General features: G+C 40.4%; 1 protein-coding gene and 1 long non-coding RNA gene across 3 annotated transcripts in view; one reads left to right on the top strand and one right to left on the bottom strand.

The window, feature by feature from the left end:
- Positions 1-20,189, bottom strand: part of LOC116513593 — a 46,213-nt gene extending 26,024 nt beyond the window's left edge. For both annotated transcript variants that reach the window (XR_004256005.1, XR_004256004.1), the window contains exon 1: positions 19,958-20,189. This is a non-coding gene — a long non-coding RNA (uncharacterized LOC116513593). The remainder of the gene's footprint in view (positions 1-19,957) is intronic.
- A 208-nt stretch (positions 20,190-20,397) lies between these two features.
- SCOC (short coiled-coil protein) lies at positions 20,398-23,954 on the top strand. Its single transcript, XM_032224491.1, is given in 5 exon segments — positions 20,398-20,468; positions 21,374-21,440; positions 21,521-21,604; positions 23,189-23,259; positions 23,261-23,954. Coding segments are annotated over 4 exon segments (249 nt in total). The 5' UTR covers positions 20,398-20,468; positions 21,374-21,418; the 3' UTR covers positions 23,333-23,954.
- The last annotated feature ends 3,678 nt before the right edge of the window (positions 23,955-27,632 follow it).

The following is a 27,632-nucleotide window of genomic DNA, read 5'->3' as shown; positions in this document are numbered from 1 at the left end:
CAGATTATCCTCAACTTGGATAAAACCAATTTTTGATCTATTTTCCACCTAGCCTGTAATTGCCCATACTGGAACCATGTTTGAACTACCTTCTCCTCTTTTAATACCTCTAAAGATTTTAATTGTAATACCCCCCTTTCCGAGGTAAGAAGCTGTCTGTAAGTAATTCTGTCCTGTTTTTGCTGTATTCATATTTTCAATTGCGTGTCTAGGAATTGCCCACATGGGTATCTTGTCATTTAATTTATATTGGTATTTCTTCCAAACCCGCAATAAAGCATTTCTTAAAATATGACTTTTAAAATTCTTATCCAATTTTTTGTTGAATAACAGGTAAGCATGCCAGCCAAATACCAGATCGTGTCCCTTAATATTCAATTCTATCATTGGTTAAATGAGTCCAAACACTAATTACAGATAATGCCACTGCATCATAATATAGTTTTAGATTAGGTAGTTTCAATCCTCCTCTCTCACGTACATCTGCATTATTTTCATCTTTACCCTCGGCTTCTTTCCTGCCACACAAATTTGTTGATACCCTTCTGCCATTCTAAAAGGTTCATCTTTTTAAGTATAGGTAACATTTGGAAAAGAAATAAAATTTTGGTAAATGTTCATTTTCACTGCCGCTATCCTACCCAGCAAAGATAAGTGCAATTTCTCCCATTTTTTCATCTCTGTCTGTATGCTATGCCAAAGTGGTTCATAATTATGCTTATATAATTTCCCATTTGAAGTTAAAATGTTAACTCCAAAATATTGACTTTTTTAACTACCTCACATCCTAGCATCACTCCTAATTCTTCCTTTTGTTTAATATTCATATTATAGCTAATATTTTGGTTTTTCCTAAATTTATTTTAAAGCCAGACACTTGACCATATTGATTAATCGTATTCATTAAACCATACTGGATTCCTGCGGTTGTTCCAATATTATGACCAAATCATCCGCAAAAGCGCAGACTCTATATTCTTGCTGCCTAATCTTGATCCCTTTTAAACCATCCAAGCCCCGTATTTTATTCAACAATACTTCCAAAGTTATAATAAACATAATGGGGACAAAGGACAGCCCTGTCTTGTACCTTTTCCAATTTGAAAAGAGTCTGTTAAACTTCCATTGACTATGATTTGTGCTGTTTGCTGTTGGTATATTGCTTTAATTGACTGTAAAAAAATTATCAGGTATTTATGGCCTTGATTTTATTTCCACCATTCAATTTAGATTTCAAAATTTTCCTAACTCTGTTGGTGTACTCTCCCCTGACAATTGTTTTTATTTCTCCATGCTTGATGTTATCCAATTGCAGAATGCCTAAGTATTTGTAGGCTTCATTTCCGCTGCATTTAATTAGTTGGTCATTGGGCATTTCAATTCCTTCACATGTGGTGATTTTCCCCCCTTTTATGGATACAGTGGCGCATTTTTCCATGCCAAACTGCATTGAAATATCGGTGCTGAATACTCAGACTGTGTTTGTCAGTGATTGGATTTCTATTTCTGACTTTCCATAGAGTTTCAAATCATCCATTATAATAATGCGAATTTTTTCAGCTTCTTTGGCTGTTTGGTAGCCTAATTTCATTTTTTTTTAAAGATTATTGATAGTGGGATCATGGCGATGATGAAGAGAAGAGGTGAAAGTGAATCACCCTGGAAAATTCCTCGCTTGATATTCACCATTCCGTAGTTCTCATTTCCTACTGCCAACTCAGTTCTCCACTGTTTCATCACCTTTTCAGTAAAGGATGTAATATTTTTGCTAATGCCAGTTTTTTCTAAGCCTTTTATAATCCAACTATGAGTCGAATGCCTTTTGTAATCAATCCAGATCATATTCAAGTTCATTTTTCTGTTCTTACAATTTTCTAATATCATTTTATCAATTAGGAGCTGATCTTTTGTGCCCCTGGTCCTTCTTTTGTTGCCTTTTTGCTCTACTGGCAAGATGTTGTTTGTTTCCAAATAATCCATCATGTTATCTGCAATAATGCCTGTGAGTAATTTAAAGGTTGTTGGCAAGCATGTTATTGGTCTGTAGTTTTTCAGGTGTTGTTCCTTTAGTTGCATCTTTCTGAATCAAGTATGTTTTTCCAGTTGTCAACCATTCCTCAATTTGGCCCTTTGTAAAATTTCATTCAGTTGCCTGGCAAATATTGCATGTAAGCTGGTCAGATATTTGAGCCAGAAACCATGTAATTGGTCCTGTCCAGGTGATGTCCAATTCTTTACCTTTTTTACTTGATTTTTGACATCTCAGTTGTTATTCTAATACTTGCATTTGTTTGTTGCCAATGCTTTTCCAAAGTCGCGTATCACTTTGCTTCCTTATTGTAGTCCTTTGCATTTTCCACAATTCTTTCCAGAATTCAACTGTGGCCTGCTTTTCTGGTTTTTCACTTTTGGTGCCACCATTCACATTAAGACTTTGATAAAAACGCCGTTGGTCTGATCGAAATTGCTGATTTTGTTTATATTGGATGATTCGTGCCTCATATCTTTCAATTTTTCTAGCTGTTGCTGTTATCTGCTGTTTTCAATCTCTACAGCTTCATTGATGTTTCTTGTATCCAATCTATATCTTCTGATTAGCCGATCTATGATTTTGTTGTTTTTAAGCCGTTGCTCATGCATGTTCTTTAAGTTACTAGCATCTACCCTTAATTTTTTGACTTTTTGTTCTAATCGGATTTTCCACTTTGGCTTTGATGCTTTTTCTGTTGTGTGACTAGGTACTTTGATTTTAATGCCTAGTTCATTGGTGACTATTACAGCTGCATTGTACATTAACTGGTTCATTTCCAAGATGGACCCCTATTCAATTGTTGAAAACACTGCATTAACCATTTTCATGATAGGGGCCAAAATTTTCTTAGGCACAGTTTTTAGTGATGGTAAACGTTGCCTTTCCTCATTAAGCAGAAAATGGTCCATGACCTTATCCTTCAATTCTTTTTGTTTTGAGTTAGTTCATCAGTTGGTTCAGTGATAACTGGTTCTAGTGGTAGTGTTGTTATTTCCTCCCGACAGCTTCTTCTGGGAGTTCTGCTATAATGTCTTTAGTTGTGTCTTGAATCAGTTATTTCCGCTTGTGATGTTTTTTTTGGTTTTGCAATTTGCCTGAATTTCCTCAATTCAACTTCACTAAACACTTTATTCCGTATAATAAATCGCCTTTGGTCGTTGTTCACTAACATTTGAATCTGGATATTGTTGTTTCCATAATTCATACATTCGCTTTGAATAACCTCTTTTTTCGGCTCTGAGTTGTAGTCAGGCCATTAGGCACGGTTTCATCTACACTATATTTTTGTCATTTGTGGCTGGTCCTTGTAGCCCACTTGTCGCGGATGTCTAGGGACCCCAACATCTCCACCGTGGCCCTTTCCTCATCTTTTTCGTCTTGGGACCAATGGCAAGTGCCCAACCTGACCCCCAACCTCTCCTTTCTCATCCGGGCTTGGGACCGGCAATGGCGGAGTTATCATCATCAATATTGTTATTGTTGTTGTTGTTATTATTATTATTATTATTATTAATGGATTTATAGGCCGCCCAATCCTGGAGGACTCCGGGCGGCTTACAGAACGAAGAAAGTAATTAATAAAAAATAAAAGAAAAACAATTTAAAACATCACCATGCACCCAATCTGATCGGGGCTGGACCTCAGTAATGAGGTCAACAGCCCCAGGCCTACCGGAATAGCCAGGTTTTAACGGCTTTTCGGAAGGCCATGAGAGTGGGTAGGGTCCGATTCTCCGGAGTAGTTCATTCCATAGGGTCAGAGCAGCCACAGAGAAGGCCCTCCTCCGGGGAGCCGCCAGCCAACACTGTCTGGCTGACGGCACCTGAAGGAGGTCCACCCTGTGCGATCTCACCGGCCATTGAGAGGTATGCGGCAGTAGGCGGTCTCGCAGGTATCCTGGTCCTAAGCCATGTAGGGCTTTAAAGGTAATGACCAGCACCTTGAATTGCGATCGGAGACCAATAGGAAGCCAGTGCAGCTCGCGGAGGATAGGTGTAACGTGGGTGTATCTTGGTACACCCAATATCGCTTGTGCGGCTGCATTCTGGACTAATTGTAGTCTCCGAACGCTTTTCAGGGGCAGCCCCATGTAGAGCGCATTACAGTAGTCTAGTCTTGAGGTGACGAGGCGTGACCGTTTGAAGTGCCTCCTGGTCCAAATAGGGCTGCAACTGATGCACCAGGCGAACCTGGGCAAAGGCCCCCCTGGTTACAGCCAACAGATGGTGTTCCAATGTCAGCTGTGGATCCAGGAGGATCCCCAAGTTGCAGGCCCTCTCTGAGGGGTGTAAGTCCTCACCCCTCAGGATTAAGGATGGACTATCTGGACTGTCCTTCGGGGGCAACATCCACAGCCACTCGGTCTTGTCAGGATTGAGTGCAAGTTTGTTCAATCCCATCCAGATCCTGACAGCTTCCAGGCATCGGCACATCACGTCCACCGCTACACTGAGCTGGCACAGGGTGGACAGATACAGTTGCATATCGTCCGCATATTGATGGTATTTAACCCGTGCTGACGAATGATCTCACCCAGCGGCTTCATGTAGATGTTAAATAGGAGGGGGGACAGGACCAAACCCTGCGGCACACCACATTTAAGGGGCCTAGGGGTTGACCTTTGCCCCCCAACCAACATCGACTGCGACCTGTCGGAGAGGTAAGAGGAGAACCACCGTAAAATGGTGCCTCCCACTCCCACCTCTTCCAGCCGTCACAGAAGGATACCATGGCCGATGGTATCAAAGGCCACTGAGAGGTCAAGGAGCACCAGGATAGAGGAATGTCCCCCATCCCTGGCCCCCAGAGATCATCGGTCAGTGCGACCAAAGCGGCGTTGGTGCTGTACCTAGGCCTGAAACCAGACTGAAAGGAATCTAGGTAATCTGCTTCATCCAAGGTCCGTCGGAGTTGAAGGGCCACCACCTTCTCGACAACCTTCCCCAAAAAGGAAGGTTAAAGACAGGACAGTAGTTCTTAAGAATAGCTGGGTCCAGAGAAGGCTTCTTGAGGAGGGGTCTTACCACCGCTTCCTTCAAAGGTTGCGGAAAAGATCCCTCCTGTAAGGAGGCATTCGTAATCATCTGGAGCCAGTCTCGTGTTACCTCCCTGCTGGCCGAGACCAGCCAGGAGGGGCACGGGTCCAGTAAACAGGTGGAGGCACTCATCGCTCCCATGGCCTTGTCCACTTCATCAGGGGTGACAAGCTCAAACTCATTCCAGGAAATTTGATCAAGACTCTCCCTCGGCATCTCCGCTGGTACTGCCCAAGTGGAGTCCAGGTCTGCCCGAATCTGAGTGATTTTGTCTGACAGAAACTGAGCGAACTCCTTAGTCCTTTCCTGTAAGGGTTCCCCCGCATCCTCACCTTTCAAGAGGGAGCGGGTTACCCTAAACAGGGCGGCTGGGCGAGATTCTGCGGATACAATAAGAGCGGAAAAATGTGCACATTTTGCCACCCGTATCGCCACTAAATAAGTCCTAATAAAGGCTCTTAATAGTGTTCGGTCGGATTCAGAGTTACTAGCCCTCCAGCGTCGCTCTAGGCGTCTCTTTTGGCGCTTCATCTCCCGGAGTCCCTCGGTAAACCAAGGTGCCCTCCTGGATCCACTGCTGCGGAGAGGCCGCAAAGGCGCAATCCAATCCAGCACCTCAGTCGCCGCAGCATTCCAGGCAGCGACCAAGGACTCTGTCGGATTGTGGGCAAGGGAGTCAGGTATCTCTCCAAGCTCCTTCTGAAATCCCAACGGGTCCATCAGGCGCCTGGGGCGGAACCACTTAATTGGCTCCACCTCCCTGCAATGGGGGAGTAGCTTCCCAAAGTCAAGCCTCAGCAAGGAGTGATCTGACCATGACAAGGGCGAGGTCTCTATTCCCCTTAATTCAAGATCATGTCTCCACTGCCCCGAGAGAAATACGAGGTCGAGCATGTGTTGCGCTCTATGAGTTGGACCCTGAACTACTTGGGTCAAGTCCATGGTTGTCATGGAAGCCATGAACTCCTGAGCCCCATCAGAGTGTTCGCCCAGAGATGGCAGGTTAAAGTCCCCCAGTACCATTAGTCTGGGGAACTCCACCGCCAACCCGGCTACTGTCTCTAGGAGCGCAGGCAGGGCTGTTGTGACGCAGCTGGGAGATAGGTATGTCAGAAACAAGCCCAATTGAACCCCTAGGTCCAACTTCAAGAGAAGAGACTCACACTCCACGATCTCTGGGGCAGGGATCCTGCGAGGAACTAATGACTTTCGGATAATAACTGCCACTCCCCCACCCCTTCTCTAATGTCGTGGTTGGTGGAGCACCTGGAACCCTTCTGGGCATATTTCTGAGAGAGGGACTCCTCCCTCATGGCCCAGCCAGGTTTCAGTAATACATGCCAGGTCTGCCCCCTTGTCTAATATTAAGTCCCGGATGAGGGAAGCTTTGTAAACCACAGACCTGGCATTTAGCAACAGCAACCTGAGACCAGGGCCCTGATTTCCTTTGTCACCAGGTCCTTGAGTTGAATTTGAAGGGCCGGAACAAAGGATTGCTGTGATGTAGCGAGCCCTTCTTCCCCGGTAATGGCTAGCCCTGCAGCTTCCGTCATATCTGCCCCTCCCAGTCGTAACCGAGATGCTCCGACCTGCCCCCATCCCTGTAGAACCCCCCGTCCCATGGCCCCCATTCTTCCCAGCAGGCAGCACATTTCGTTCTAGGACAGGAGGCGGGTCTGGGCCCCCATCCACTTCTGCTTCTGCACTCAGTGGAGGGGGCTCCAGGTCGCACTCCCAGTCCTATCTCCTGAGGCTCCAGGTCGCTCTCCTCATCACACCCCACAATAATCATTAAAAACAGAACAATAATAAAATAATAAATTAGTTAAGTTAAAAGTGGGTCTTCATTCAGACATTCACACACACACTCCACAAACAGGTTAAACGCAGATCTTGATTCCGTACAAGCGGTGCGCGCAAGTTCAAATAGCTGGGACTGATGATGGTTGGGAGGGAGAGTTCCTCGTTCTCTCTTTCCCTCCTGCAAGGTCCGGAAAAGTGCAAAAAGGGTCCATAAGTCTGGGGTGGCTGAAGTGGTCGAGGGAAGGGGGGAGGAGGCGGGAGGCACCAGTTGGAAGAGGCGCTGGATCCCCGTCCGCATCTTCTCCATTTTCCGTCGTCTTCTTCTGTAAGGGGCGTGTAACACGAGGCAAAACACAGAAGCTGCCGACATGCCAGAAAATCATCATAGTCATGACATGAGACATGAGAAGAGCCTCCCAGGACTTGAAGGGATGCCACAGGGCAGAGGGTGGGGCAAGAGCCAAAGAACGGAAGTCTTACAGAAGGAGAACCAAACCTAAAATAAGGAGGAAATTCCTGAGCTTCCAGGCATTGGGTCAGCCTGTCGCCTGGAACTGTTGGGCCTCCATCACTGGGGGTTTTCAGACAAACTGATGGACAACTCATTGGTCTCACTTGGTCTGAAGATTCCTTCCCTGGGCAGGGTCCGGCTTGGAAGACCTCCAAGGTACCCTCCAACCTTCGAGTCCCATTAGTCTTTTCCTGGACTTTCTGGAGCTTCCTTCCAGCTATCAGATGAGCCCAGAAACAGTCTGGTTGCTGGTCAGATGCTTTGGGGGCCTCCTGGACGAGGCCTTCCTGGGCTAGAGGCAATGCCACCATCCCATTTGCAGTTTGCGGCTGCTCAGGGGACGCCGCCTTCTCCTTCGCTGCGCGCCTCAGCCTCACGTTCCGCCCAGCCCTCTGCGCCCACCGCTCCCGCATCTCCGGCACTCAGGCGCAGCGGCCGCCGGGCCTTGCCTGGACGGATCAGGAAGGGCGCGGCGGAGGCCTCTGGTGAAGGGCTTGCTTGCTCGTTCTCTCCCATTCGCTCGCTGCTCGCCACCCGCCTGAATTAGTACTTAGGTCGGTCCTATAGCTATAGTAGCTATTCAGAGGTTAGTGGTTAGAAACAATTGTAAAGCAAGATATGGAATTAAAACCAGATATATTTGTTGGCTATTTCAAAGGGAGTATATATATTTTAATTTTACACATGTTAGCAGCTGCTGGAATTGTGTTTGCACAACAGTGGAAAAAAGAGATATGTAAATGAATAAATATTACAATGTGCAGGAATAAATAAATTGACAATTAAAATCAAGAAGGCTTTGAATACTTTTTCACGAGGGATTGGTTTTAGCAATTGCCAACTAACGGAAACAGAAATTAGAAATCCAAAAGTATGAAAGAAAACACCAATTATGTAAGGAAAGGTCCCTAAAACGTATAAGGAAATATTACTAGATCATTATTAAAGCATAGATAACTGCGGGACATTACACACACACACACACAAACTATGACAGTGCCAGGAAAACCCAAAAATAAGAATCCCCCCCAAAAAAGACTGCCAATGAATCCAGTTTTTTTTTCCTAAGCCTAAGGACAGGAAAAACAAAGTCACTGGAATAAAAACCATCAAGGCATTGTGGGAAATTATAAAGGACAGGCGCTCACAGAACCATCAACCACCTCAGAATTACCTAAACAACGAGGGTGAAACACACCAAATCTGGCAAAGCTGCCTTGCACCAACCTGGCCTGCCCATAGAAAAGCAGCCACTTTGAGACACATAAACCTCGTCTGAACACTTAAAAGTAACATATTGCATCACAAAGAAACCATATGCAAAAGGAATAACATTTCTTGTAGTAAATATATTTTATAAACAATTAAAAATAAAATTCCCCAAATAATAATTTTAAAAAATATTCTATTAAATAAAAGAAATCCTTAAAAACCATTGTTAAGTATTCCACCAGCAATAATTTATAGTATAACTATTTTAAGGTATTGTACCAGCTATAGTATACTGTGATCATTATTAAAAATTTCACCAGCAATAATTTATTCTGTAATTATTTCAAGGTATTGTACTGTATTCTGTAACCATTATTTCAATCCATCAGCAATAATTTGTACTGTAACCATTTCAAACTATTCCACACACAATAATTTAAAATGAAACCATTAAAAATATTCCATATACAATAAATTACAATAAAACTATTTTAAAAAATTCTATGCACAATGCATTTCAAAATATTGAGTATAGAATTTTAAAAAATGGTTTATTTTAATTTATTTTGGATAGAATCTTTTTTTAAATAGTCTAAGACAATTTTAAAAAGAATCCACACACAATAAATTGAAGTAAACCATTTTAAAATATTCTATACTCAATACTTTAAAGTAAAACTATTAAAAAAATTCTATGCACAATACGTTTCAAAGTATTGAGTATAGAATTTTTAAAAATGGTTTATTTTAATTTATTTTGGATAGAATCTTTTTTTAAATAGTCTAAGACAATTTAAAAAAAGAATCCACACAATAAATTGAAGTAAACCATTTTAAAATATTCTACACTCAATACTTTTAAGTAAAACTATTTTAAAAAAATTATTTTAATTTATTTTGGATAGAATCTTTTTTAAATAGTCTAAGACAATTTAAAAAAAGAATCCACACACAATAAATTGAAGTAAAACATACTTTTAAGTAAAACTATTTAATACTTTTAAGTAAAACTCAATACTTTTAAGTAAAACTATTTTTTAAAAAATCTATGTACAATAAATAAATATTACTTTAAAATACATTAAAAAAATAAAAGAAAAAAAACCGGGTCACTTACCAGCAGGCAGAATCAGCAGCATTCCAATGCGATGGATCCTTGTCGCAATGGATGGAAGCAACAGGGAGCAGGCAGGCAGAGGGCAGCAGGAATAGGTAAGACACTAAGCAGGTCACCTGGCAGGCTTAGCCAGCCAGGCGAGGCTGGAGAGAGGGGGGCAGGGGGCTTCCCTCGCAAAAGGCGCCTTTGCCGCCAGCCCGCAGCTTTCACTAGGGAAGCCTGAAGGCCTTCCCTTGCAAAAGCTAGGCCGCCTTCGCCGCCAGCCTGCGGCTTTCGCTAGGGAAGGCCTGAAGGCCTTCCCTTGAGAAAGCTAGGCCACCGCCAACCCCCACCCGGCTTCGGCCACGTGGCGTATGCCAGCCCGCAGCTTTCGCAAAAGCCACAGACTGGTGTATGCCACATGGCTGAAGCCGGGGGGGGGGAGGTAGCGGCTGTAGTGGCCTAGCTTTCGCAAGGGAAGGCCTTCAGGGAGGCCTTCCCTTGCAAAATCTGGGCCACCGCCGCCCACCCAAAGCCTCCTGAGTCCCGCCGCCGGGGCTTAGTTGCTTAACTGAGGGGGAAGCAGCAAGCTCCTGGAAGGCAAAGGGAGTTTTCAAATGGAGGTCAAGCGTGAAGCTTTTAAACGCTTCGCCTCCAGCCCGCTCACTGATTGGCTGGACTCCAGCCAATCAGTGAGCAGCAGGCTGGGCTAGCTTAGTGCGGACGGGCGGGGGAGCGAGCGAGCTGCGACGCACCGGGAAGGGCGCTTTGCAGCGACAGGGGCCAGGACCAGTACCGGCTTTCCCGGAAGTTAATTACTTCCGGGTTCACCGACCAACCGGTTCGCAATTACCGGCATGGCCGGTAGGAACCCACCTTTGCCACACATGATATGCATACAGTGGAAGACAATCTATACACAGACAAGTATATGCAACAGTCTGGTCTGTGCATACTTCCTCCTCAAAAAGACAAGGAAACACTCCACAAACTTGTCTGTTGCAGCTAGGAGATATGTGAAATAGCTATCTCACATATGAAATCTCATATTGGAGTAAGGACACCTCTTCTATTATAAAAATAAGAACATCTGTTCAGGAGCTGAATCTACCAAAATGTAGTCTGGCCTTTCTTGTGTTTTTTCATCCTTTGAAGTTTTGGATTTCCTTTCTAGCAACATGTAATAAGGAAAACTTTTCCAAATCATAACACACTTTCTCTGCCACAGTTCCAATACATGAAATATTTCTGAAGGCTGTAAACTGTAATCTGCTTTTTTGACTGTGCATGTTTACTATACTATCTTTTAATTTGGCAGCTTGGTTGCCAGAAAAAGCTGTCCTAAATCTAAAATAGGCTTAAGACAATTAAATGAACACACCCAACGCCTCATCAAAGATAAAAGTGATGGGAATTCCCAGGCATTGCCAATATGCATTTTATAGTTCTTCCCACTGGTTTGGGGGTTGTTGTTTTGTTTTTTTTTGCATTAGTCATGAGTGAATTTCAGCTGTCCAACAAATACTTAACACTTAAACACAAACCCAATCAAATATGCAATTCTTCAGAATATTTGTGACTGCAATCTGTAGGCAAGAAAATGGCATTTAAAAAATGTTTCAAATCTGTTACTAGCAAAAGTTAATGTAGCCTGGGACAACTTAGGCCCGGCTTTGCCTGGCTACCATTGACAATAGCAACAGCGGCTATAATTCTATTCGTTGCCGTTGCTAACAGTGATAGTAATTACAAAGTCGTCCTTCTACTTTTCATTCATCATCAGTTTTCTTGATTGCAGTGGTTTTCTTTGAAGCTATTCGGAAACAGGACAATCCAAAACCTTTTAAGGACTAGATTAAAACTGCCACTATGAAAATCTTTATGCCTCTGTCACCTAAATCAGTGCTGAATTTATAATACTGTATGCAATTTTGTAATTAGGAACAGAAAACTGAACACCTGGATGAAGAGGCAGGAGAAATTTAAATGAAGGAAATTGATACTGGCACATTTGGGCTGTGCTGGTGCCAGTAATATAATCCTGATTATTGTATTTTATGTTCCTTTTGTTTTGTTTTATTATCCTTGATAATAATTTTGAAAGCCAAAATTAAAAACTTTTGCTCGGTCAAGATTTTTCCTCTGCTCTATATTTTAACATTAGCAATTCTATCTGTTAAAATTAACAGTCATTTTGAAAAACTGCAAAGCAGCTATGCACATGGATGTATATGGATGTCACCAGCAATCATCCCCCACCCAATAGTGAATGCACTGGGGAGAAAAATTATAGTTAGGCTGTTGATAACTTAAATACACAAGACTTAAGAACAAGGCAAGAGAAAAATGGTCAAGCACCATGCATTCCATATTTAGAATACCCAATTAATGTCATTGTTGTTCCCTTATTCTTCCATTCTGTAGGGATACAGACACTTTCTCACTAGCATAAAGGTCATTGTAGTGGAGGCAAGCTCTTGTCCCCCCAACCATATTCATTGACAGGCGGCATCCATTCAGTTTTCCACACTGCGGCCTTCAACTGCTTGTCTCCCAGCTAGAAATGAGGGTGGATTAAGAAATCCCTTCTTGGATTTCAACCCCTTCATATCTACTTAGGTTCTAGCAATAGCTGGTATTTTGTCCTGACCTCAGTGACCTCAGCCCCCAACATGTGGATTCCCTCCTGCTTTTCCACTCCCAGCCACGTCAGGAATGTGAATGCCAATTACTTTCCTTCTGTGGGCATGTTTTATCTACAGGACTGCATGTTTTATCTGGGACTACTTAAAGCAAAAAGAGTTTTTTATATTCTTTTTAAAAGTGGATCCCTCTCATGTAAACATGAAATGGTCTGGATTTTGAAATAATTTAGAATGCATAGGGTGGATTGTAATCATATGTGGGAATGATTTTGGGAGACAGGGGAAGTACCACAGAGTAGATAAGGGTCAGGTAAGAAAGGCTGAGGGGATGCGGTGGCTCAGTGGCTAAGACGCTGAGCTTGTCAATCAGAAGGTCAGGAGTTCGGTGGTTCAAATCCCTACCTCCGTAACAGAGTGAGTTCCCGTTACTTGTCCCAGCTTCTGCCAACCTAGCAGTTCGAAAGTAGGTAAAAATGCAAATAGAAAAACAGGGAACCACATTTGGTGAGAAGGTAACAGTATTCCATGCACCTTCGGTGTTTGATCATGCCAGCCACATGATCACAGAGACATTTTCAAACAGCGCTGGCTCTTCGGGTTTGAAACAGAGATGAGCACCACCCCCTAGAATTGGGAATGACTAGCACATAAGTGTGAGGGGAACCTTTACCTTTAAGAAAGGCTGAGTGTGCAGAAGAAATAGGAATATGGCAAATGTCTCAGAATGGTCCCTGCCTAGTAAAGGCAAGATGGGAGACATGAACTTGCAAGATTTTGTTAAAGTAAACTCCCAATAAAGTTAGAGCTAGAACTTCTGAGTGTGCTGCTTCTCTGGACTACGCCACCAGGCTGACAATATAGGTGTCAGATAAAAGGAATGGAGAACTAAGACAAATATATTTCATATTGTTTCTTTGAATTAATGGCAAAATGTGCAATGTTTACATTAGTTACATATTGACAGGGGAATTATCCAATCTAAACTAAGTACTGTACTTCTTGGTTCTAATTTCTAAAACCCTGAACAGTTTGAGAATTTGAAGGACTGTCCTTAGGCAAATCACTCTGCCTACATGATGAGATCCACTTTTAACCCTTGTAAGCACAAAAGACAAGTCTTCTCCCACCCTGATAGGATTCTCTTTCAAGTGGGATTCTACAGGTTTCAGTGGCTCAACCCCATTAGGAACTCATAATGTTTGCTGCACTTTTTAAATATAGTTTTTATAATGCACTTGAGCTCTAGCTGCTTTTGCCATCTCTGTCTATAGAGCTGAATGCTCTTTTATTGCTATCACCATCTGTTACCGTTTAATGTAACTGTGATAGAGTATTTAATTATGTTTTATATAGTTATAAATGTTTTAATTTGACTATATTTCTGAGCTGTTTTACAAGAATATTCTCTCTAAGGTGGGATAAAGATTTATTACATAGTACTAATAGTATTAGCATAACTAATCCCGCCAGCCTGGGGGTAAAGATTTGATCCGCCCCCACCCGAATGTTGAATGAATGTTGTTTACTTTTTAATTATGTGTTATGTTATATGTTACTGTTTGTATCCCCTCCCTATAAGTTGTTAGCCGCCCTGAGTCCCCTCAGGGAAAAGGGCGGCCTATAAATAAACTTATTCCTTATTCCTATTCCTAATGACAAATCTAATGCCCTTTCATCAGCTCTGCAGTTCCTGGGGCTGCTTGCTACCCTGCCAGGCAGGATGCAGCATGCACAGAGAGACAGAGATGGGGGAGACAGCTGGGTAGGAGAAGTTGAAGAGGAAGTCTCTTAGCTTCACTGAGACTCAGGGCTAGGAGGGATCAAACCAGGAATGGCTTGGACTAGGGTGGGTGCCCAGCTAATGGAATTTAGTTCATGACAGGAATGGGAAATGCGGAGATTGCCATTGTTACATGAACCAGTAATGTGACATTGCACCTTACAACTGCACCACTGACCAATAGAAATTCTGGTCCCAATTGTGATGTCAAGGACTACCTGTAATTGCCAATAATAGGCAGAACATTTAGATTCAGAAGTTATTCACAACCAGGTTTCTTTCTTTTTTAGATATCATTACGTTTGCCAAGCTAGACAGGCTTTAACCAAGATACTGAACCAAGAATATCCCAAACATCTGTTCCAAATATTGAACACTAGAAAACAAATTTCCATACTGCATTGGCTGTTGACTGGGACAACAAGGTCCTGTAACTAATACCATAGCTCCTGTGCATCAGGTGACAAGTGAGCTACAAGTTTTGGTTCCCTCTGCTAGGAAAGCAGACATCCACAAATGCAACAGCACACAACAGTGAACACATAAATTAATAACAAGATAAACTCATTTGTTAAAAAATGTATCAAATTCCCTCTCTCCGTTTAATAAACTAGACTTGAGTTCATTCATTTGTTTGTGCAGAGGATTAAAGAGCAGTTGTAGGCATGGTTCTGGTTTTACTTTACTTTTCTAAATACATACAAAATTGCATGAGATCTTCATGAATAAAAGTAGGTGATGAAACTTTAATTGTGTATGGGTAAACATAGTTCAGTTAATACCTTTAACTGGTATTTAAAGCAAGACCCTTGCTTTTATATGTTAGATAGTTATTTTAGTACTGTGCTATCAAAGTTAATTAACATTAAACGTAAGTCCAACATAGTATGATACTTTATTCAAGAATATTTTGATATGCTTTCATTAAATTAATTTTAGAAAAATAAGAATCAAAAGGAAAGGAAAAGAAATAGAAACCTAAAGTTATATAGAACACTTTTACTATGGCTCTACATGTGAAAGGAAGAAATGCCTATGGAACATAATGATATACAGAAGACAGAAATGTTATTAAAAATAATACATGCTGTCTGTGAAGGCTATTGATTTCATATTTCTTTACTGGTGAAGTTAAAACAGAGTATTCCACTTAGTTCTGTTTGCCAATTCTTCAGAGGGTAAAGTTATTACATCTTATTTGGTCAAATAAAACCTAATTATTAAGATACACCACTTAGGAACTTCAAGCATTCTTTTTACAAACAACAGATATTACATGTATGGAAAGTGAAGAATTCATATGAATCCATTTTGGTGAAGAAAATAAAGGAAACTGATATTTTCCGTATATTTTGGAGAACTGCAGGCAATAATGCATGCATGCGTGTGTGTGTGTGTGTGTGTGTTGCATTTGCTGATAAATAAATAATGTAACAAAGGCAACAGTAAAAATATTGGGTTTCTGTCGTGATGGTCTCTTGTGACGAGCCGATAGACAGAATGGAAGCAATCTGCTTCCTCCCATATTTGGGCATACCAGGGGTTGTGACACTAAATACATACATACACACATACATACATACATAACATACACACATACACACACACACACACACACTGTGCTTGGTTTCCTTGAGGATTGAATTAAATCAAACTGGAAGGATTTAACTTGTATGTCCAAATATCTATCTTGGCTGCTAGAAACATACAGCTCAAGAACAGAGATGTAGTTTTGTGTTATTGTAGCAATATTTAGTAGTTAATAAAAAAAAGTCATTTGAAATTCCAAAATCAAATTTATGTTCTAAAAATCCACCTCCAGAAATTAAAAAATTTAAAATATTTTTTAATCTGAAACAAACTGCATGCAACAGTTCTGCCTATATCATTTATATGAGAAAAAGGATAAAGCTCTCTAAAAACACCTTTGTATAGGCTTAGTTTATTTTGACTAATGGTGTTAAGTATGATAGCTTTAGCAGTCAGAGCTATTGATAGTAATACTGTTTAAATGGCATAGTGAACCATCATGGGCTCATCAATGGAGCAAGATGACCTCTCCTCACACAATTCAACAACCATGCTGCCATGGTGAGGCCCAAATGATAGAAATGTACAGCCCGTTTTATACAAATGGGATGGAGGCAAAATTTTGGCATGAAGCTGAGGGAGAAGAGCTAGACAACGTGTTGCTGCCTGGCAACCAAGTACAATTGTTCTGTGGAAGGTGTTTCTCCTTCCCTATCAAACACCTGGCAAGGCAATCTGGAGAGGAGAATTCAAGAAAAGCAGCATTAACATGGGCATCCATAGGCTGCTAAGGGGCCTCATGCAGACTGGAAAAATTAATGGACTTGTTTTAGTGGAAAGTTTGTGTAACCGGAAGTAAAGAATCAATACTGATGAACTCATCAGAGTATTACAGGGTGACTTGTTTAGCAGCTGCCTGATTTAATAACTATTCACAGTTATGACACAGATGACAAAGTAACTTTACAACCAATAATTGTACAGATCTGTAAACAAAGGAAAGCTGAAGTAGGATCATACTTACGGTTTCACTTAGTGACTTGAATTCCTATTCCCAATTGTGTTCACAATTGAACTATTTCTAGTAAACATTGTTGGGGTTCTTTTTGAAAAATATAAAAAGATTGCAGGACAAATGGTTCTGGGAAAAGGCAACCTTTTCTCAATCTCAATCTTGATCTGTAAAATAGAACAATAGCCACCCTACCCAAATTATAGTATAGGTAGTCCTCAACTTATGACAATTGATTACAAAAATTTTGGTTGCTAAGTGAGACATTTGTTAATTGAGTTTTGCCCCATTTTACAACCTTTCTTGCCATAGTTGTTAGTGAATCACTGCAATTGTTAAATTAGAAACACGGTTGTTAAGTAAATCTGCTTTCCCCATTGACTTTGCTTGTCAGAAAGTTGAAAAAGGCTTGATTTGACTCAGGGACACTGCAACCGTCATAAATATGAGTCAGTTGCCAAGTGTCTGAATTTTGAGCACATGACTTGGGTATGCTGCAATGGTCATAAGTGGGAAAAATGGGTCATAAGACACTTTTTTCAGTGCCATTGTAACTTTGAACATCACTAAACTGTTGTAAGTTGAGGACTACCTGTATATACAGTATTTGCGAAGTGAAAGACTGGTAGGTAATATGTCACTTGTAGTAAAATGTGCAGCATATAAAATAAATAAATATGTACATGCTTAATCAGATTGTCCCTAATCCAGCTATGTTTAGGTGTGAGTAATTTGTGAGAGGTGACAAACCCCTCAGCTATATCAATTCAGACGGAGGCTCATATGAGAAAGTGCTGTTTCCTTTATAAAATATAAATATGAACATATAGACTCAAAGGTCTACTTAAACAACAATTTACCTCCAGTATAATCCCCATCCAAAGTATCCTGGAGTAGCATTGGAACGGACTTTCTCCTAAAGATGTATTTGGAGAATATGGCGGCAAAAATCAATACTAGGAACAGCATACTCCAAAAATTATGTGGAACTAAATGGACAACCTCAGCTGCTACCCTCAGTCATCAGTAGGGTGGTATACTCCGCAGCAGAATACTGTGTCCTTCACAGCTGCCATGTTAGTAAATTAGATGCCATACTCAACACCACCATGAGGATTATAAGCAGATGGATTCTGACTTGTTGGCTTCCTGTTCTGAGCTATATAGTACTTCCAGCTTTACAAAGGCAAGATGCACTAGTGAGAGAATACAGAAAAATTATGAACAACTCACCCCTACCGGTGCACACCGATTTTCCTCACTTATCAGCAGGAAGACTGAAATCCAGGCAGTCCCCATGGGCACTTGCACATCTGCACAAGCACCTTAACATTGATTCCCAATGGACAGACAAATGGGTCACTAAATACTAAATAGTAAATAATACACTAAATAGGCAGACATATATGACCCCACAAATAAGGTGCGCAAGGACAAAAGACACTCTGTCTAACCTCTCTCTGTCTCAGTACTTTCATTGAAGATATTAAACGTTAAAGCAACAAAACGGACCCTCCCCCCGCCCCTTTTACTCACTTTTATAAGAAAGATGACCCAGTACCATAGAGCTCCAGGAAATACTGTATATACTCGAGTATAAGCTAGTTTTTCAGCCACTTTTGGGCTGAAAAAAAGCCGCCTCGGCTTATACTCGAGTCAGTGAAAATTTACCCGAAATGGAGGAGAAAAAGGGGCGGGGCCAATGCGCTGGGTGACACTCGTGAATGGCCCAGTGCCCCTGTGAGTTTCCCCTCCCTCTGTGTCAGTTTGCCGCGCAGCGCGCACCGCACCATCCCCCCTCCTCACGTTCTAATGTAATGCAGGGCTGTCTTACGATTCCCCTTCCTCCCCCTCCTGCCGCTCTGCAACGATGTCCCACCTCCTCCTTGTTATGGCAAGCAGCCACATAGCGATGTCCCACCTCCTCTGGTACAGTGGATCCAATGATAAGGAATCACTGTGCCGTGGTGTCATAGGAGGCGGACATCGCTCCCGCGGCTGCACGGGACATCATCATCACAGCGGGACATCAGCATCAGAGGTGAGTGAAGTATTTCATGTGAATACACCGCTAGTTTACTGTTTTTCTTGAAATAAATATTCAAAACATTATTGGTATCTATTTTTATTTTTGAAATTTACTGGTAGCTGCTGCATTTCCCACCCTAGGCTTATACTCGGTCAATAACTTTTCCAGTTTTTTGTGGTAAAATTAGGTGCCTCGGCTTATATTCGGGTCGGCCTATACTCGAGTATATACGGTACTTGGCTAGAGAGGTAGCGAGTGTTCCTTCCTGGATTTTCCAGAGGGGAGGGGCACAGATGTTGGGGTCGGCTCGTGTGGAAAAAAATGGGTGGCAAAGTTTCTTTGAAAAATATTTCCGATTAATTTCACCATTTTAATTTGCTCAGTTCTTGTATTAACATCTACATCATTCTGGATTGACTTGGAGTTCCTGCCTGCTGGTAAGTGAGCCGGGTTTTTTTCCTTTTATTTTTTAATGTATTTTAAAATATTATTTTATTTATTGTGCATAGGATTTTTTAAAATAGTTTTATTCTGTGTGGATTCTTTTTTAAATTGTCTTAGACTATTAAAAAAAAAGATTCTATCCAAAATACAAAATATTGGCTGCAGTTATTCACTTAAGAACTGTGGCAAGAAAGGTGGTATAATGACCAAAGTTACAATGGCATTGAAAAAAAGTGACTGATGACCATTTTCACACTTAGCAACCATTTTCACACTTAGCGACCGTTGCAGCATCCTCATGGTCACGTGATCAAAATTTTGATGTTTGGCAACAGATTCGTATTTATGATGGTTTCAGTGTCCTGGGGTCATGTAATTGCTTTTTGTTGACCTTTGACAAAGTCAAACGGGGAAACCAGATCACTTGTGTTACTAACTTATCAGCTGCAGTTATTCACTTAAGAACTGCGGCAAGAAAGGTGGTATATTGACCAAAGTTACAATGGCATTGAAAAAAGTGACTGATGACCATTTTTCACACTTAGCGACCATTTTCATACTTAGCGACCGTTGCAGCATCCTCATGGTCACGTGATCAAAATTTTGATGTTTGGCAACAGTTACAATTTATATTTGTAAATTGTAGTTATATTGAAATAAAAAAAAATATTACAATACTATTTTTGCATTGTATGAAAATTTTTGTTGCTCCGTATACAATTTTAATCACTCACACACACACACACACACACACACACACACACACACAAACACACACACGGTCAAAGGTGTCCCTCTTTACCAATCTGAAAATCTGGTCACCTTACCCTATTGTATCTCCCTACTGCAAAGACAGGATTCTGCACGCTTTAAATCCGTGATTTTCACCTTGTTTCCCTCTCAAAAAAACACTGTCAACTCAAACCGATTTTCTGCTGTGACTTTTTAAGATAAATAATTAGGACCACACCCCTGAAAAAACGGGGGGTCTGGATTTGAACAAGCAGTCGCGCCTCCCTTTCTAATTCCGTTCGCGGAGCCGTCTCCATCCACGGCAGCAAGCCGACAAGTGGAATGACTAGGAAGCGTCTGATGATGTCTCCCGCCGCTTATTGGTTGCATCGGGAAAAGCCATGGCCTTTTCTTCGGCCGTGATTGGTGACGGCGAAAATCTCCTTTCTCTTAAGCCCGCCTTTTCTCCGATTTCGCTCCGCCTCGTTGTTTCATGGGGACAAGGCGCGTGCGCTACCGGTTGACCGAGGAAAACATCGCGCAGGCGCAGTGGCTGCTTTTGAACTCGGCAGGGGTCGGAGTGCCAGGGTATCTTGTGGCAGGTGGGTAAGTAGGCGAGAGCCTCTTTGGCAGGTGACGAAATCGGAAGAAAGAAGGGTCGAGCGCGCGCTTCTGCTCTGGGGAGTCTTGCGGGAGCTGGGACGCGGCGTGGTGATGGAAGGGGAATTGGCCGGAATGTGTGGATGATGGGTTATGGGATGTAGGCGAAGGTTTCTTCGTTCCAGGATGCAAAACCGTATTTCTTTCTATAAGGAGAGGGCGTGTTTTTCTCTGATAGAGCTTTGCGGTAGAAATGCGAAGAATCCCGCTTAGGATCTGTTGTCAGAGCCCTTTATGTGTTTATGAGAAAGCATATTCCCTCTCCCTCCATCTCCCTCCCTTCCTCTCTGGTAACAGGAGATCCATCCAATCTTTTGAACACAATTGCATTCAACCATGATAAATTTTGAAGATGCAAGTGTATTGTGTACAGTATAATGTGAATATACTCTGTTCACATATACTGTAGGTAAGTATATATATTCTGTACAGAGTATTAACTGAAATGATCCAAAAATATATTTAAAATGAGTTGGACCTTTGGATAGCTACTCATTTTAATTTTAGGATGTGCTTCTTTTGGCTGCAATAATATTTGCTTGAAGATTGTGTAAAAAGTTTTAAGAATGTGTATATTCCAAAGATGTTATAAAAATTGGGAAGTGGATAGTTTTAATATGTGCAGAATCCTATCACTTTTCTAGAATAAAAAGCATACCTATTAATTTGTCCCTTAGAGCCAGCATTTATAGCTACTGAATCATTTGTCTGTTTTGACATTCTTAATGACTGCTGAGTCTGGTATTTTGAAGTTTTGGTAACAAGTATTGTCAGTCTAAAATAATAAGCTGGGAAAACGGTGATTCTGTGTACGTGCATACTATTGATATTGTTTTCTGCCCTTCAAACAGAACATATCTCCCAAGAAGTTGAGGACGGAAAGGATCTATTTAACAATGATGAATGCGGATATGGATGGTAGAATGCATTTTACTATTATTTTGTTGTTATGTGCGTTATAATATTTAATTGTTCTAAAGATTATGTTTTTTTATCAGCTGTTGAGACTGAAAATCAAGTAGAATTAGAAGAAAAAACACGACTTATCAATCAGGTTTTGGAACTGCAGCATACACTTGAAGGTTAGTTTCTTAATTTACATATGTAACTTCATGCCAAATTATTTAAAAGATAGAATGTTATTAATAGAGAAAGTAAACTGTGTAAATATATTTGAATATTTCTTTTAATTTTGTGGGATAGGCTAATAACATAATATTAATAGTTTTATGCTATGACTGCAGTATTAAAGCAGTGCTTTTTAAGGAAACTAGAGCAATGTGGTGATTTAAATGTGTCTTTAGTTCCTTTTGACTCCGGGTAAGTAACTTAGATTACTATAAAGGCAGACAATTAAGGATTTTGGGATATTGTTATCCTGGATGGTTTTAGGATTCCAGCACTGGCAAGGATGTTGGACTAGAAGACCTCCAACCTTATGATTCCATGAAATAATTGCAATAACTTCTGCTCCATTTATGAGTTCAGTTCAAGATTTCTTTCCAAAATTTAGTAATTAGTTGTGAATCAAAATATTGTAAAAAATTACCTTTTTCTAGACAGACCTGTCCTGGTGAGAAACATTTGGCAGTCACAGAGGTCTTAGGATATTTTGGTTTTCTCATCCTGACTTTGATGTGCCCCATCCAGAGGTGGGTTGCTCCCAGTTTGGCCGAACCAGTAGTGACAGCGGCAGGAGGCTCCGCCCACCCACCCAGATGCTTCTGCGCATGAGCACGAGTGTGTGCATGAGCATGAGCGAACCAGTAGTAAACTGGTTAGCAACCCACCACTGGTACATCTGATAATAGATTAGTTTGGGGGTTTTTTGTAACTATGCACATACTGTATATACTCGAGTATAAGCCTAGTTTTTCAGCCCACTTTTGGGCTGAAAAAAGCCGCCTCGGCTTATACTCGAGTCAGTGAAAAATTTGCCCGAAATGGAGGAGAAAAAGGGGCGGGGCCATGCCGCTGGGTGACACTCGTGAATGGCCCAGTGCCCCTGAGTTTCCCCTCCCTCTGTGTCAGTTTGCCGCGCAGTGCGCACCGCACCATCCCCCCTCCTCACGTTCTAATGTAATGCAGGGCTGTCTTACGATTCCCCTTCCTCCCCTCCTGCCGCTCTGCAACGATGTCCCACCTCCTCCTTGTTATGGCAAGCAGCCACATAGCGATGTCCCACCTCCTCTGGTACAGTGATCCAATGATAGGAATCACTGTGCCGTGTGTCATAGGAGGCGGGACATCGCTCCCGCGGCTGCACAGGGACATCATCATCACAGCGGGACATCAGCATCATGAGGTGAGTGAAGTATTTCATTGAATACACCGCTAGTTTACTGTTTTTCTTTGAAATAAATATTCAAAAACATTATTGGTATCTATTTTATTTTTGAAATTTACCGGTAGCTGCTGCATTTCCCACCCTAGGCTTATACTCGAGTCAATAACTTTTCCAGTTTTTTGTGGTAAAATTAGGTGCCTCGGCTTATATTCGGGTCGGCCTATACTCGAGTATATACGGTACATTTATTTGGGTCACTGCATGGATTTCATTATACAATTATCTTTGTATTTTAATGACTTTCAAAAACTTTGCAATTTTTTAAAAAAAATGTTTTGCCTAAACATTGGCTGCTAAAGACCTCTACATGTCTTTACAGATCTGTCTGCAAGAGTAGATGCCGTTAAAGAAGAAAATTTGAAATTGAAATCAGAAAATCAGGTTCTTGGACCAATATATAGAAAACCTCATGTCTGCCTCTAGTGTTTTTCAGACTACTGACACAAAAAGCAAAAGAAAGTAAGGCCTTGGTAACCAAACAATCTATTGTACTGCTGCTGCTTTTGTTTAATTTTTAAATTACATAAGACTACATAATATTTTAGTTTGTATCATCATTAGTTATGAAAATTTAATGTTAGTTCTAGACATTTTAATTTTTTAAATGAATTGGACAGTACAAGTCTGTAATGTCAGTTTTCAGCAACATAGGATAGAGAAAATATATTTATTACTACCACAGTCTGAATACAAGTGCTTTTGAAAATCAGTTCTGCTTTTATGGTTAATGTCATACATGGCCAAGTACTGTAATTATCATGGTTTTGAAAGTATTACTATTTGCTAGCAACATAATACAGTGTTGTGCAGAGTGGTATGAAAATACTTATTTAGAATGAATTATTTGCATGACTTCTGTTAGTTTTCAAAAAAGTTGTACATCCTCCATCTCTTCTGCATCCTCCAGGGAAATCTATGCTAATTCTTCCAGATGAAGACATAGTTTTAGCTTGTTGAGTGGTGGAAGTTAATTCTTTTAAATGAGGCTGTATAATGTATTGCTTGCAAAATTGTAAAGAGGAAAAAGAGTACTCTATAGCTTGATATACCACTCTGGAATTAATAAATTATAATTTTAAAAATGTCTTAAAGTTCTTTCACTTATTGGGCCAGTATAGTGTTGCAATTGTTTTAAGTGTGTCTTGTTACAGAACACTTAGTAATATTATCATGATGATACAAGCTTGGGAGAAATAATCTTGTAACAATTAATAGATATATTTATGAATTTTCACTAGTTATAGATATACTTTACTACATAATCCCTTCTAACATAATCACATTTTAGCCCCACAGATGTTTGCCTTTCATTACTAGAATGAAGTTAGGGTTTTTCAAGCATGATACACATCTCTACAAAAATACTAGCTGCTACGGAGATGTACAAAATGCCTCTCTCTCTGATACACTTCAAGCAGTTAAATGTAATAAGGCTTATATAATATTCTACGTTTCCAGGACAAGCAAACAATTTACTTAGATGCAGGTATATGCACAGTAACATTTCTGTGAATATATACAATAAGAAACTAATTTTCACTAAAGGTGAGCTGTAGGGAATCATTTTATTTTTGCAGACAATGTGTTTTCGTTAGTCTGATGTCACTTTGTTGATATCATTAAGAAAATTGCAGTCCCAATGGACTTGGAAGAAGCAATAATTGGTTTTTAGAACAAGATGTGGAATGGAATGGCTTCTGATTTGATTGGGTTCTAACAGTTTGGGGTCTTTTTGCCATTTTTAATAGTAGTTTAAGGATGATTTAATTTCTATTCTAAGCACAAGTCTGTTTTGTAGATAGATGAGTATTTCTGTTTTGGGAGGACATAAATGGTTCAGAACAGTATTATAATTGCTGCTCATTTAGTAGGAGGCCTGAAACAGATATAGAATAACAGTTGGAAGGGACCTTGGAGGTCTTCTAGTCTAACCCTCTGCTTAGGCAGGAAACCACACATCACTACAGACAAATGGTTATCCAATGTCTTCTTAAAACTTTCAGTGTTGGAGCATTCACAAGTTTTGGAGGCAAGTTGTTCCACTGATTGTTTTAACTGTCAGGAAATTTCTCATTCTAAGTTACTTCTCTCTTTGATTAGTTTCCATGCATTGCTTCTTTTCTACCTTCAAGTGCTTTGGAGGATAGCTTGACTCCCTCTTCTTTGTGGCAGCCCCTGAAATAGTGGAACACTGCTATCATGTCTCCCCTAGTCCTTTTTTTCATTAAATTAGACATACCCAGTTCCTGCAACCGTTCGTGTTTTAGCCTCCAGTCCCCTAATCATCTTTGTTGCTTTTCTCTGCACTCTTTCTAGTGTCTCCACATCTTTTTTACATTGTGGCAACCAAGACTGGATACAGTATTCCAAGTGTGGCCTTACCAAGGCATTATAAATTAGTATTAACACTTCATGTGATCTTGATTCTATACTTCTGTTTATGCAGCCTAGAACTCTGTTGGCTTTTTTGGCAGCTGCTGCACAGTGCTGGCTCATATTTAAATGGTTGTTCACTAGGACTCCAAGATCCCTCTCATAGTTATTACTAATGAGCAAGATACCACATATACAGTACCTGTGAATTTTGGTTTTTTTTTGCCAAAATGTAGAATTTTACTTTTTTTTACCATTGAATTCATTTTGTTAGATAGCGCCAATGTTCGTTCGTCAAGATCCTTCTGTATCTTAAGCCTATCTTTTGGAGTGTTGGCTATTCCTGCCAACTTGGTGACATCTGCAAATTTGATGAGTTCTCCATCTATCCTCTCATCTAAATCATTGGTGAAGATGTTGAATAGTAGTGGGCCTAAAACAGAGCCTACCCTGGGGTATTCCACTGCATATGTCCCTCCATGTAGATGCAGTTCCATTGAGGACTACACGTTGAGTGCGGTTGGTCAGCCAGTTATGAATCCATCTAGTGGTGATGCTGCCTAACCCACATTTTTCTGCTTTATCTAGTAGTAGGTTATGGTCTACTTTATCAAATGCCTTACTGAAGTCCAAGTAAATTATATCAACAATATTCCTCTGGTCCACTAATTTTGTCACTCTGTCAAAGAAAACAAAATAGTCTGGCATGATTTGTTTTTGACAAATCCATGTTGGTTTTTGGTTATCACTTTGTTTGCTTCTAGTTGTTCATTGATTCGTTGCTTGATTATCTTTTCCAGAATCTTTCTTGGTATTGTGGTCAGGCTGATAGGTCTGTAGTTTCCTGGATCTATTTTTCCCCCTTTTTTGAATATGGGAACTACATCAGCTCTTTTCCAGCCCTCTGGCAGACCCAGGATCTTTGAAAGATATACTTAGAATTGACCGCAATAAGTCTAGAATTTGGATTCAACTGGTTTTTGTAATTTCAATGGCAGCTAAGTTAGCAGGCATTAATGACAGAACAAAAGTAAAAGACTATTTAACAATTTTGGAATTGTTTCTATCCAGTTTCAGACTAACTCTGACAGTTAGTAATGTCTAAAGAGGATTGTTAATGTGACACTGGGTTTTAATGTCCTAGATGTGATTGTTACAGTGATTAAATCCACCACTGGGGCTTATGTTCTAAAATGTGCTATCTCAGAATTTATATTAAATAAAGATTTTTTTGAGTTTATTTTGGTCCTTTCTGCTGCATCTTTTAAAATGTTACTTGGAAAATAAACTAATAAATATTGCAACTAATTGCTATGAAAGGTGGTAGAGCTAATTGTGTTTTGAGCATCTTGTCAAAAATACTATCCAGCACTTATGAAAAATATTTCATACATATGTAAATTTGCACAGAATTCAGTTCCAATGTTTTCATTACAAACATTTAAAGAGTAAATTAGATGTGTCTCACACAGTTGCAAGCTAATTTTTGTGGTGATTGAGATCCCCAAAATAGCCCTAACTCAAATAAAGGCCATACAATGATAAATAAGCATTCTGTTAGTGATACAGATAATGCTTTCATTATTCTGCATATATGTATAATGGTAATGCTTTGTCACCTAAGCAGTGTTATGCAAATTGCAAATACAGATTAAGAAATAATAAGCCAAAACTATGGAAGAAATGTGAAGAATGGGAAAAAAGGGAAGGGCTAAATCTAGCTCTATTCATGATACCTCTCTGTGCCTTTCTGTGGCTGGTTCTACCACATCCATGCATCATACACTTCATTTATTTTCTTTTGTTCTTTTAAACTTCTCACTCTTTTTCAGAATCTCACTCCAACCACAACTTTCTTAGCCTCTTTTTCTCTCAGTCATACTCAGGCACATTCATTTATCGCCTATTCACAGTTAACCCCCTCTCATTTTACCCACCCACATAGTTCATAGGGGACCTATCCCCACTGCGTGCAATTTACTTTTGATTCTCATCATACAACTCTTGTTTCCCTGTAACAAAGTTTATCAAAAGCAGGGAAAATGGCTGATTTCCCATTTTTTAACATGTGTCTTACAACAGGCCAAATACTATCTTTCTTCTAGCATTTCAATTTGAATGTATTAACATTTCTCCAACCATTTTCCTTTCTTTAATAAATATTTTATCTCAGAATATACATTAATCTGTTTGCTCAAGCTTTATGCTGCAATAAGTAATTCAGTTTTTCTATAAATCACAACTGCTTTAGATCTCAATACAATACCGGCTGGCTTACAACCGGTCATCTATTCACCATATGCAGTCATGACAACATTGGGACTGATGCTTTATGGCCTGTAAAGCACTTCTGGCTGTCATAAAATAATGTGACGATTCCCTCAATCATG

The sequence above is a fragment of the Thamnophis elegans genome, chromosome 9, assembly GCF_009769535.1.
Source record: "Thamnophis elegans isolate rThaEle1 chromosome 9, rThaEle1.pri, whole genome shotgun sequence".
In the NCBI taxonomy this organism is placed as follows: Eukaryota; Metazoa; Chordata; class Lepidosauria; order Squamata; family Colubridae; genus Thamnophis; species Thamnophis elegans.
Note: the sequence above shows the minus strand (reverse complement) of the source record. Positions and strands in the feature narration are given on the sequence as shown.